Source organism: Pseudophryne corroboree, chromosome 3 (assembly GCF_028390025.1).
Source record: "Pseudophryne corroboree isolate aPseCor3 chromosome 3, aPseCor3.hap2, whole genome shotgun sequence".
NCBI classification, from domain to species: domain Eukaryota; kingdom Metazoa; phylum Chordata; class Amphibia; order Anura; family Myobatrachidae; genus Pseudophryne; species Pseudophryne corroboree.
Window position 1 is genome coordinate 161,988,859 of NC_086446.1, and position 14,077 is coordinate 162,002,935.

The 14,077-nt window shown below is 44.4% G+C and overlaps 1 protein-coding gene across 2 annotated transcripts in view; it reads right to left on the minus strand.

Moving 5' to 3' along the window:
* LOC135054997 (coagulation factor VIII-like) overlaps nt 1–14,077 on the minus strand; it is a 638,500-nt gene that overhangs the window by 129,751 nt on the left and 494,672 nt on the right. For both annotated transcript variants that reach the window (XM_063958535.1, XM_063958534.1), the window contains exon 21: nt 10,667–10,752. In XM_063958535.1, coding sequence (XP_063814605.1) covers nt 10,667–10,752 — 86 coding nt within the window. The remainder of the gene's footprint in view (nt 1–10,666; nt 10,753–14,077) is intronic.

The window sequence follows — 14,077 nt, forward strand, 5'->3', positions numbered from 1 at the left end:
AATCCGGATCACAGTCTCTTGGGGCAAGTCCATCTTGTAGGAGGAAACGGAGAAGAATGAGAAGGGGAAAAAAATAATTTGAGGGAGAGGGGATGGGAAGTTGGAGAAAAACAATAAAAGGGAACAGGGGATCGACAACTGCTTTTGGTCTTGTGATTTTCAATGCTCAGGTGCCGCCTCAATCCTCCTGGAACAGACACTCCAGTGATACAACCTCTACCGTCTGTCCCTTATCACGGGACCTCTCTGGATCAGCAACCTTCTTACAGTGGGACGAATGAACCCAAGTCTCTCTCTCAGCAACCTTCAATGCTGTAGTGCTAGTCAATAAGACCTGGTATGGTCCTTCCCATCTGTCAATAAGGCAACCTGAGCGTAGAAAATTCTGTATCATTACATAATCCCCAGGTTCAATGTCATGACAATTACTATCTGGTAAATCAGGAATCACCAACTTCAGATTATCATTTTGATTCCTTAACTGTTTACTCATGTTAATCAAGTATTTTACAGTCACTTCATTGTTACACTTCAAATCATCCTGAGGGTTAATCATAACATGCGGTTGTCGACCAAACAAGATTTCAAAGGGAGACAGATTAAGAGGGGACCTGGGAGTGGTTCTGATGCTGTACAGTACAATGGGTAAAGCTTCTGGCCATGTCAATCCTGTCTCTGCCATCACTTTACTCAGTTTATTTTTAATAGTGCTGATCACTCTTTCCACTTTCGCACTCGCCTGTGGACGGTATGGAGTGTGCAGCTTGCTATCAATTCCCATCAATTTACACATTCCTTGAAAGACATCACCTGTAAAATGGGTACCCCTATCACTTTCGATAATTCTAGGGATACCATATCTACATACAAATTCCTGCACAATTTTCTTAGCAGTAAACATAGCGGTATTTGTGGCCGCCGGAAATGCTTCGACCCAACTTGAGAAAACATCTTATACAAACAAGTACATATTTAAAATTTCGACAAGGGGGTAATTGTATAAAGTCAATCTGTATTACCTGGAAAGGGCCGCCGGCAGGTGGGATATGAGATGGTTCTGTAGGTATTGCCTTTCCGATGTTCTTTCTCAAACAGGTAAGGCATGACATTGCTCTTTTACTCGCATGAGATGAAAATCCTGGGGCACACCAATATGCTCTTACCAACTTGCACATCCCTTCCTTGCCCAGATGAGTCAGCCCGTGAGCTGCCTCAGCTAAACATGGAAGGTATGCTCTGGGGGCCACTGGTTTACCGTGTCCATCCGTCCAGAGTCCTGAGGACTCCTGGCCATATCCTTTTGCCTTCCAGACTGCCTTTTCCTGTGTGGAACACAAATTTTGCATCTCACACAACTTCTGTGTGTTGATGGTATTAAATACCATCAGTTGTGTGGTGTCTGTCTGTCTGGGGGTACCAGCTGCTAACTTAGCAGCTTCGTCTGCTCGGCTGTTACCAAGTGATCCTGGGTCCTGGCTATATGTGTGTGCTTTACATTTGATAACAGCCACTCTGTCGGGTTCCTGTATCGCTGTTAGAAGCCTATTTATGTGAGCTGCATGCGCTATCGGTGTACCAGCTGCCGTCATGAAATTTCTGAGGCGCCATAGGGCTCCGAAATCATGGACTACCCCGAATGCGTATCTAGAGTCGGTGTAGATATTGGCTGACTTACCCTTAGCCAATTCACATGCTCTGGTTAGGGCGACCAGTTCAGCAACCTGGGCTGAGTGAGGTGGGCCTAGCGGTTCCGCTTCTATGGTGCCTTGGTCATCTACGACTGCGTATCCAGTACACAAGTCTCCCGAGTCTGACTGTCTATGACAACTACCGTCCGTGTAGAACGTAAGTTCTACATCTTCCAGTGGGTTGTCACTGATGTCAGGCCTTGCGGTAAAATTTTGGGTCAAATATTCCATACAATCATGTGTGTCTTCCTTTGTATTAAATCCTCCTTCCCCACCACTCTCATCCTCCACCCTTTGTGCCTGTCCAGGCACACCTGGGAGATATGTTGCAGGATTTAATGCACTGCATCTCCTTATGGTGATGTTTACGGGGGCCATTAGTGCCAATTCCCATCTTGTAAACCGCGCTGATGAGACGTGCCTGGTTTGGGCAGAATTTAACAAGGCTGACACTGCATGTGGTGTATGAATTGTGAGGTTGTGACCTAGCACGACATCTTCGCTTTTCGTTACTAGCAATGCTATCGCAGCAACGCTTCGCAAGCATGTGGGGAGGGATCGCGCTACCGTGTCTAGCTGAGCGCTGTAATATGCTACTGGCCTGCTGGCATCACCGTGCTTTTGGGTTAGTACGCCTGCCGCGCAACCAGCACTTTCTGTTCCGTATAGCTCAAAGGGTTTCCCATAGTCTGGCATACCTAATGCTGTCTCAGACTCGTCTGTATGCGAAATCCGATCAGGTTTGTTTGAGGAGACCATCTCCTGCAAGGGTAACGCTAGAATGGAAAACCCTGGGATCCAATTACGGCAATACCCACACATTCCTAAAAATGTTCTGATCTGTTGCTGGGTTTGTGGCAGAGTCATGTCTCTAATAGCTTGAATTCTATCAGCGGTCAGGTGTCTCAGTCCTTGTGTTAGACAGTGTCCCAAATATTTTACCTTAGTTTGGCATAATTGCAACTTGTCTTTGGAAACCTTGTGTCCTGTGTCTGAAAGATGAAACAGGAGCTGTTTCGTATCCTTCAGGGATGCTTCCAATGAATCAGAACACAGTAGTAGATCATCCACGTACTGTATTAATACTGATCCACTCTCTGGTTGGAAAGACTGTAAACAATCATGCAAAGCCTGAGAAAATATACTTGGACTATCTATGAATCCTTGTGGTAATCGAGTCCATGTGTATTGGACTCCTCTGTATGTAAATGCGAACAAATATTGGCTGTCAGGGTGCAGAGGTACCGAAAAGAAAGCGGAGCAGAGGTCAATAACAGTGAAAAATTTCGCAGTGGGAGGGATTTGCATTAGGATGACAGCTGGATTTGGCACTACGGGGAACTGACTCTCAACTATTTTGTTAATCCCCCTTAGATCCTGCACTAGCCGGTAACCCCTCCCCCCACTCTTTTTCACAGGGAAGATGGGACTATTGGCAGTGCTGGACGTTCTTACCAGAATGCCCTGTTGTAGCAAGCGCTCTATTACTGGGTAAACTCCTAACTCCACCTCTGGCTTCAGAGGGTACTGTGGGATTTTTGGAGCTATCCTACCATCTTTTACTTGTACAACTACCGGAGCTACGTTTGCCATTAATCCAGTGTCCTGTCCATCTTTAGTCCAAAGTGACTCTGGTATCTGAGATGTCATTTCTTCTACTTGGGAGGGAGTCCTATTTGTCATAATGGTAAGTGACATTAATTTTGATGGGGAGTCTAACATGTCTCGCACTTCCTGAGCGTGATTCTCAGGTATGTCCAAGAATACACCTTCAGGAGTACAATAAATGACGCACCCCATTTTACACAGTAAGTCTCTTCCCAGGAGATTGGTCGGTGCCGATGCAGCCAGCAAAAAGGAATGCTTGGTATGTAAAGGCCCTATTGTAATCTCGGCTGGCTTGCTAACAGGGTAATGCTGGACTACTCCTGTTACTCCCATGGCTGGAATTGTCCTACCAGTGGTTCTCATGCCCACTGTCGAATTTATCACTGATTTGGCCGCCCCCGTATCTACAAGAAAGTTTAATGATTTACCAGCTACATTAATTGCAACTTCGGGTTCACTTCCAAGGCTTGCAATCAATTTTACTGGCTGCAGATTACAGGTATGGCCACACCCCTATTGGGTATGGTGACCTCCCTGAATCCCGCTGGCAGCAACTACTTGTGAGGGAGTTAGCTGGGAACTACCAGAGGCGTGCCAGTCTCTGTTCGGGGGGTATCTTTTTGTTTCCCCTGTATGTGGCTCATAACTCCGTCTCTGTGGACCCTGATCCCAATGTCGTGTGTCGTGTCGTTGTCTAGGGGGTTGATAAGATTTTTGTTCATTTCTCGATCTACAGTCTCGTGCAAAGTGTCCCTGTTTGTGACAAAAATAACATGTTACCACGTTTGACTTACCCACAGGGTTTGGTGATATTAACACAGGCTGTTTTGTGGTCAGGGCCTGTATACTTACTGACATTAACTTATCACCTTGTGACTCCCTGTGTCTGGTGATATTCCGGTCGTGATCAATAGCAGCCTCTCTCAAAGTAGCCACAGACAGACCTCGCCAACATGGTTGTGTGGTCTGTACCCTAGTCTTTAATGACTCTTTTAAACCATCCATCAGTACCGATACTGCTACTTCTCGATGGTTTATGTTTGTTTTAATGTCCTCTATGCCTGTGTATTTTGCCATCTCTGATAATGCTCTGTGAAAATACTCTGCAGCTGTTTCTGACTCCTTTTGTTTAATGGAGAATATCTTGTTCCATTTAACTACCGCTGGGAAATACTCCTTAAACTGTAAACTTATTATTTTTACATTATCTTTGTTGTACACATCTGTAAGAGGTACATCCTGATCTAATCCACAGTCAGCTAAAAATTGAGTTGCGTCGACATTGGAGGGTAAACAAGCTCTTAGTAGTACTTGCCAATCTTTATTATTGGGCTCTAAAGTGTTTCCTAGGTCTCTGATATATTTTTGGCTAGCAACTAAATCTTTTCTAGGGTCAGGGAATTCAGACACTATGGTCCTTAATTCCATTCGGGTAAACGGGCTATACATGGCGATGTTCCTAACAGGAGTGACTCCTGAAGTGTCCGTTTTCCCATTTGGCACTACTATTACCTTAACAGGATTAATTCTAACAACATCATTCTGTGTAGATTCTGCAGTTTGTGGTGAAATAGTTTCAGCATAGTGTATGGTGCCGTACTTACCCGTTGATACGACCTCACCTGTCCCTCCGCTAGGGGGCTTTGTTACTAATCTTATGGGTTGGGCCGTGCCTACTGTTGTTTCTGAGCGCTGATATTGTTGCCGATTCGTCCTCTTGATCACACTCCTGGGGAAAGTTCAAAACAGGGTACAACTTGCACGGGTTAATACTTGCATTGGTTAATTGGTTAACATTATCTTTAACATTTACACAGTTGCTAAGTGTTTGTTTGTTACACCTTAGTGCGTCATTCTCCGCAACCAATTTCTCTCCTGATATGTATGGTGGCGGTGGGGCCGTGGCTATCAGTTTCCTGATCGAGCCAGATCCCGCCGCCTGAGCCAATCCTCTCTGTATGTCACCCTCCTGTTGCCACAACTGCAAATAATCATAATGCTTGATTTGTCTCTTTGCTGATTTAATGAGACATATCCTTCTCCTTAAATTCGTTAACACTTCTGTGCTGAAGCTACCTACTCTTGGGAATTTCTCCCCGTCATGTACTGTCATTCTCTCCCATTCATCACATAAAGCTTCTGTGTGACTTCCGTACTTTTCACACATTACGTACCTTGCCGACCCGACTGGTCGGTTTATAGAATCAACCCGAACCAAGGTTGATCGCCCCCTTCCTGAACAACTGGCCCCCATAATTTGCAGGTGTTACGGAACCTTACAAAAAACCAAGATATTCACGATAGGCTGGCGGTGAAGTTTACCGAGCACCTCACTCACTCGCCCACGCCGACCAATACGACCTGATCACACTGATATAGTGCTGGCGTACTCGACCCAGGGCCCCTATTAACCTTTGTTTACTGGAACATGTGAGTGTGATCCGCAGAGCATTAACCCTTTCCAGTAAAGGTGTGGTTGTCAGATAGTTCCTGAGTGACCAGCGAACTTCCCTTTTTGAAAAAATAAAAAATTACACAAATCACGTTAGAATGTACAAATAGCGTTTATGACCTTCGTACACAAATAGTACCGGTCAGGTTTACTAATGCACACAATTACGTGCGGTACAATCGTTCAGCACATAAGCAACTAATCTTATGTACGGAGCGACCAGCGGAATCAAAAATTGCGGCTGCGAATTCCTTCAGCAAGAGCTTGTATGGCCTATATGGGTGTTGCACCAACCCTTTTTTTTTTTTTTTTGGTGTTGTGCCTGTGGACTCTATAGCGGACTTCCTTGTCTGCTGTACCTAGACCTCCTGGTCTGCTACAGTATGACCTCCTGGTCTGCTATACTCTAATGCTCAAATTTTTTGTTTAACCAAGGATGCCTCCCTAGCCACCGTGCATGTCACTTACACGTATGTACCTTCACGAGAACTCGATGATTTCTTTTGGTTCAATCCTCAAAATTGTAAAAACACACTCACTCACCACATATACACTTTTGTTTCTATTTCTATTTCTGCGCAGAAATTTCTCTTTAGACCAGATGTGTTACAAATTAGGAGAAGGATCTATTAATTTAAATTTCAAATTTAAAATAGATTTGCGCTACTTATCGCCTGTTGCGCTATTTATCGCCTGTTGCGCTATTTATCGCCTGTTGCGTTACTTAAAAATCAACACTATCGTGTGACTTGAGTTACGTGGGCGTACCCAGACGCTCCGTTGCGTAATTTACGCTGCGTGCGTCGGCCTTTGCGTACGCGAGTCTCCCTTTGTTAGAGACACGTGTACACCAGTCTTTGTCCACCGTAACACAACTAACACGTTTTATCAATGTAGATGATCCTCGATCATCTACCGCACACCACACCAATCTCTCCTTTTACCTTTAGGTAGAGCTGTGTGTATTTCTATACCTTAACTGTATTACCTTTACTCTTTAACTATGAAATAGCGGCAAATCTCTCTTAGTACGTTTATCAATTATACAATGGCAAACAGGAGAGTGATATATGAAAATACACGAATGAAAAGAAATGCAGATATGCGTGCGTGTGTACGCAAGACAGAAATAAACAGTTTTAAAAAGACACTATCGTTTTGTTCTTACCTCCGGTCCCGGATTCCTTCAGCACCCTTTACTAAGCGAAGCAGACGCTTATCCAAACAGCACTACGAGGAATATGACCTCCCGCCCTTTGCTGCTGGATAATGTCTGCTGAAATTACCTAGTGCAGATATGTGAAGGACGGGCGAGCCACCAATTGATAAAGCTAAATATTTATCTTATATAAAACCCTTTATGAGGTCTCAGAACACTGTACGCTATTCACGTATGGAGTACCGTAAGGGTACGCTCGTTGCGTAGCAATCGCTTAGCCGTAGTCGAGACGCTCAAGCGTCACGTTCGCTCACGGCCAAGAGATCACAGGCAGGCACGCTATTGGCTGCCGTCTAACGTAATGATTCGCTATAGCGTAGCGGACGCTCGGGACCACGAGGAGACCACCAGCGGCGCTGACGCTCACAATGTTAAACCTTTATATCTAAACCATAAACAGTATATTATGCAGTAAAACCTTAGTGTAGAAATAGGGTGTAGATGCAACCTAGTGTAACCTTATTAACTCAAATGCTGTTCGAGCGTCACCGACGCTCTGAGAATACTAAACACTATAAGAAATACACAGATACCTGGGCTTAGGGTCCAACGCCTAATATATATATATATATTATGAATGATATACTTGCAAAAGAATTAACACAATACAAGTCATACACTACAATATAACATAGACTACCTAACCAGATAACTACACAGGAAATACAATACAATACAATTATGTTTTAAGGGAAAATAAGAGAGAAAGAGGAGAAGAGAGAGAGAGAGAAATGGCCCACAATAACAGTAAGAACAATATGGTTGCGGAGAAACACTTACGCACAAGGGGAAACGATCGCATGCGCCTCTGGACATCCAGCTCCCGATTTTCAGCAATAATAACCGTTGAAGAGTGAGCTGGATGTGATCGGCTTGTCTATTTATGCCCCACACACAATACAATTCAATGGTCCCTACAATCTCATTGTTCATTGGACACAGGAATTCCTCCTCGCACTATAACAAAAGGTCATAGGTTGATTCATACAGGTGGGCTGTGACGATTTCCAACAGCTCAGGTGGGAGGGAAACTGGGTTTCCCGCCGCATGGCTAAGTAAGAGCAAATAATAGTAAATGGACATAAACTTCTTATGTCCATAACTATTCGCACGAGCGATTAATCCGCTCCAAACCAACACCGGAATATTGCTAATTAAATACTCTTCCGATGGGTACTAAACACCACTGTATGACTCCTGTTAGACCCTTCGTACAATACAAAGAGGGATCCCCCTGTCCAGGAACATGCTATATTAACTAAACTTTCAGAATCTATCAAAGGGACCATGATCTACAAAATACATTATATAGTTAAAATATGTAACGATTGAGTCGCACGCTACGATCACATAAACTCTACCGTAAATACGCATACCATGCGCCTGCGGGTGCCCGCGACTGAGTATGCGCACGCACGGGAGAGCGTACGCATGCGCAGTGCGGACGTGTATGAGGTGCAAATATAGCAGTGTGTATAGAGATATTTTTCTGACTTTGACACCACAGACACATTTGAAAAAAGATTTATCATTGCAGAAAAAAATTCTTACATTGTACAATGAATTTCCCAATATACATCAAATTTCTCCAGCAAATTGTTAATAGGATCTAATAAATGATGTGGGACTGGCAGGACAGATTTGTGTGCCCGTTGGGGCAAGTGATGCTGTGGCCTGTACAGCTACACTGGCATTCAATTAATGAATTTTCAGCTGTAAAGTTGCAATGTTAAAATGTAAAGCATTTATGGCATGTGCCAGCATGCACCGACAATCCATAACTGTCCTTGCATGCAGGAGCTTGTAAAATGGGCACCAGTACATGCACTGCAAGTCATGCCCCTGATGTTAGTCATGTCAACTTAATACAGATGTAGCCATGCTCATCATTGCTGTAGTTACGCTGTGTCCACATCTCAGTTGCGGCATAACTTCAGCGCAGGTTGGCATAGTATGGCGTGTTAAGGCGTACTAAGGCGCAAGAATATTCACAGCATGCAAAACACAGTTTCACCACCGGGTGGTGATTGCTCCACTAATCAAAACTACAGTGCTCAAAACAATAGTAGCGGATGGCTATGCAATGCATACAGTAATACTGTACCATAGTATTTTCCTGCTGGACCCTCCACAGCGCATCAGCCTAGTTCTTACGTGCTGTGTCTCCCATCCTGGCTGACTCCAGTGGACACGCGCATAGATCTTGCATTGCTCGCGAGATCAAACTTGCAGCTCGGTACCGACAGCCACCACAGCCAAGGACAGAGATATCCCTGCTGCGGTGAATGGGCAACGACACCTGCATCTGTCGAAATCAATAGCTACAGGTGTCGGAACGTTAATACATTGCCCCGCACATTGGCGCTCTAATTAAAGATAGCAGGGCTGATAATGACAGGGGAGCATGACATTCAGCATACGCCTTCACAGTAATACACAGGGGAGAAATGTCTTACATCTACCCCCAAGTGTCTTTTAATGGTGTAATAACCGTACTCACTGACATTTTGACTGTCTTAACACTTTCTCTAAAGGAAAGACCTACACTTTTAAGGGATTTAATGGTCTGTCTGTCTTCCTTTGTTAATTGCTTTTGTCTTGACATTATGGTAGCAAAATACTACTTTCTGCAGTGCAATATTGGTCATATAATGCTTTAGAGGGTGTAATAACAGTCAGTTCCAACACTGCTTTTATACACAGAACATTTGAGACCTGTAGGAATTATTTGTATCAATTTCAAGGTTACATTAACGTCCACTGGTGTAGAAAAGCTGTAAGATTTTCACACATTACTCAAACTTTTATTTTTATAGTAGTAAAGGGATCAGATCCTTCCAAACCCCCACCCAGCCCCATTGCTAACCCTGCCCCCTTACACCTCCATCTCGCCCGTTCCCATTGTATACTGTATCCTGCCCCCTTCCCAGCACATAGCAACCCTCCGTCCTCCCTGACTAGGGCCTGTCCCATCGCTGTAGCCGTGGGAGCAGTTGGACAGGCACATGAATGTTGGAGATAAGTAGAGGATTATTACATACGGTATTCACATGAAAATCCAAGGAGTCAAAGACTTATTTTCTGCTGGGTGGAAAAACACTGCAGACTCTCTTTACCTGAGCACCTCCAATCGTGATTTCATTAGAATTCGCAGACAAATCCATGAGCATATGGTTGATCTCAGTACAATGTAAATCAGTACAAATTATTACAGAATTTTTAGCACCACATGCAAGGTAGGAGGACATGAGCCTGAAACACCACAGGGGTTCCATGGAAGCAGGATTTATCTTACAGAAAGCCAATACTAATGGTTAATGAGGGACTCACTGGGAATCAGATAATAAATATTGCAGGTCCCTCTAGGTAGAGAAGTCTGAGCATACCTAGAAGAACTGTAAGATAACTATTTGTTTAACACTATAGATAAACAAGGAACAAATAGGGATCCACATTTTTGATTAAAGAGGACTGAAACAGTCAATGAATGATAGAGATGTATTTTTGTTTTATGTTACTGGAACATACAGTATCGCCTCCTGATTAAAGGGGGAGAAATTCCTATTATTAGTTTGCTGCTATGATGGGATGCTAATTTATAGGAATCCAGATTAAATTTGATATTTTTGAATGTATTATTCTATAATTAAATTTGAAATTTTGCACATTTATTTTGTATGGTATATTGTCACTTCTCACCTGAATCCAGGAATGAATATCCACCACACTCCAAGCATTTACAGATCCACTGTTTTTCAACCTGGCAAGGGATGGTAACCAGGAACCTTTAAAAATGGGAGAATTTTTTTTTATATGACAATGCAAGTTTATATTCATATATTAAATGACATGGAAGGACCTTTTTTAAAAGTCTACTGTTACCACTTTATACTTTAGTTATATGTAAAAACCATACAAAATACTGAAATTAAACACTACTCTTTTTTTATATATTAATAGTCAGGGATCATGATGAAGTCAAAGGAACAGCAGGACTGTGCTTTTCACCCATTCAGGTATCACTTCACAGCTTGGGAGTGTGTGGTGAAGGTCCCCACTTCCATAGATATTCCAGGCCTGGGCTGACCAGTCGAGGGCTGGTTGCCATTATGGCAGGGGACTGCTTTTTGGGGAAGAAGGGAACCCAACACCATTTTCCTCCCTATATTCAACACCAGTCCATGCTCAGAGGCTCAGATCTGGTTATCATTTTGAAAGGGGGCCTGTGGTGTTGCCATGGGTAACGTAGATTCCTCATAGTCATGTGTCATGACTGTATGCATCTGTGCACCCTGGGTAAATGGTGCTCATGGTCCTGTGAGTAATAACCCAGCCGTGACCATGATGTAAATTATTATAGTGCTCCAAAAATGTATATTTCAATGTATCTGTATACACACACACACACACACACACACACACACACACACACACACACACACACACACACACACTAGAATTGAAGCAGCACTCCCATTAATAAAGATCAGCCTTCTCCGGTGCCCTCCTAGGCCCCTTTCAGCAAAGGTCCAAAATACAGCAAATAGAGGCGGCACTCAAATAATTCATGAGAGCCAGAGGCTGTATATATGTATGTATATATATATATATATATATATATATATATATATATATATAAACGTGGTAAAAAAGACCTGCGGCACTCAGAGACTTAAGCAGTGAAACCATGTATTCACATCAGCAAATGAACCAACGTTTCGGGGCTCGCACGCCCCTTTGTCAAGGTGATCAGAAATAAACATCATGCAAACATTACTTACCTAAATACCTGAGAGAAGCCCGCCGTGAAGAAGTAACATGATAACAGCTGCACGAGAATAGCCACAGTTACATTGCATAGAGAGACCATGTCAGTCCCCGGGCACTGGTAGACACACCTGCCCAAGTAGGACTCAACATTACAATATGATAAATACATTTCAGCAACGATCAGGCCTCCCCTGAACATGGTTAACGACTGCAGCTCCCATTACATCTATCTTTGTTTATTATCCTTGTTGCCTTCACTGGTGTGTGGTTCGAGGGGCCCTGTCACTAAATGTCACTGTTATGTTATGTTTTTGCACAGCACCGGCTCGCATTGACGCGACCTCCGGCTTCCCGGTTACCATGGCTACACAACGCCACGTCATCACGCCGCGCCATCTGTGCGCCAGTTCCGGGTCCCGAAGGCGCATCCGCGGGCGGTGCTTCTTTACGGCGGGCTTCTCTCAGGTATTTAGGTAAGTAATGTTTGCATGATGTTTATTTCTGATCACCTTGACAAAGGGGCGTGCGAGCCCCGAAACGTTGGTTCATTTGCTGATGTGAATACACGGTTTCACTGCTTAAGTCTCTGAGTGCCGCAGGTCTTTTTTACCACGTTTATTAACACGTTTCTTCTGGAGGCACCGGAGCCATTTTTCCACGGATGAGAGGAGTGCCGGTCCATGAACAAGTTTATACACTAAAGGGATCAGCGCTGTGTGGATCCAGCGCGACCCCAAGAGGGACAAGGCACCCCACGATTTCTAAAACCTTTTCAAGAAGTGTGCTTTGAGCACAGGACATTCTTTACCTATATTTACCGCAAAGCGACAGAGCTGCACTGCACAAGGACTGCGGTCCTGACTCACTTCAAAATTTTCCTGCTGCACTACAGGAGTTTTTGGCCACTTAGCTCACTCGGGGCCCCTGAGGGCCACCACCAGTATTTCAACCATGACGAGCTCGCTGACGGACGGCGAGCCAGGATGCAGAGGGATGCATGCGGATCTGTCGGAGCAATTCAGTTTTACTGACGACGATGCAGAACGCCTTCGCTTTAAGGAGCAATTAGGCATTGAAGAAAAAATAGGTACAAATGAGGACATCTACCACAAATTGCTCAAGCTAAAAAAACGAGAGATTGATTTCCTCCTACATGGCATCACGCTGTCCGACTATCACAGGGACAGGATGGTCCCCAGATGGTTTAGAATTCGTAATCTGCCTACGATTGGCCGGTTCAACCCGGATTTCTGTAAGAAATGGATAGGCATACTAAACAAGTGCAGTTTAGATTTGATGTTGCTGGTGGTGGAGGAGGCGGGGAAGGAATTAGCGGTCACCCGGGAGAAAATTTCCAAAATGGAAACAGAACGCCGGGTTCCTCTGGCAGCAGATACCCAACAGGACTGGTTCTCTAAACTTAAGAACCAGTGCGACAATTATCGAAGAGACCTCATCAGATTCAAACGCAATAAGATGCAGTTGGTCCGGGAGGACTACGAATCTAACCGCGTGTACCGGTGGCTTATGGGGGGCACCCCAAACCAACCGGGTTCCTATTCCAACAGATCGAAACAAGGTTGGCGTAGAAGAAGAGAGCGCCTCCACGATTCATCAGCTACTTCAAACAGCGATATGGATATCACTGCACAGGACACCGATGGCCCCTCCTCAGCCGGCAGCGCCCCTTTAGGGGACCGAGAACTAATTGCGACCGCTCCAACATCAACAAAAGGCAGAAGAGGACGCCCACCCGCAGATCCAAACAGAACGCCAGGATCCAGAGGGCAGCCAGTCAAAAAGATTCGCTAGTGTTCAATCTTTCCAACAGGGTATTGACAGACTGCGAGCTGAAAGTTTTGGAAAAAGGTCTCTCTTTCGTTCCTACTGTTGGTTTCGATGAATTAACATGGGAGATAGACATTCATCGATTCCAACGTAAATTGAGGCTACAAGAATTTTTCCAAAATCAACCAATGGACCCCACGAAGCCATCTGTTGACCCCATTCAGCAACAGTACATTAACAAGAGACACAAATCCACTTTTGACCCTGGCTCTACCAATCCTTCCATTAATACCTTCAGTAGGCTCCTGGACGAGTCCATAACAAAATTCCATCGGGCTAACCCGAGAATCAATCACAATTTGTCACGGGCCGAGAAAGCAGCCCTTAAGGAACTCAGCAAGTACGAGGACATTGTGATCCGCCCAGCGGATAAAGGGGGAGGGATAGTAGTTCTGGACTTAGCTTTTTACAAGCAGGAAATCTACGGACAACTTGCTGATGTGTCCACGTATGAACAGCTACAGTCTGACCCCACCGTGAGATTTAAGTTGG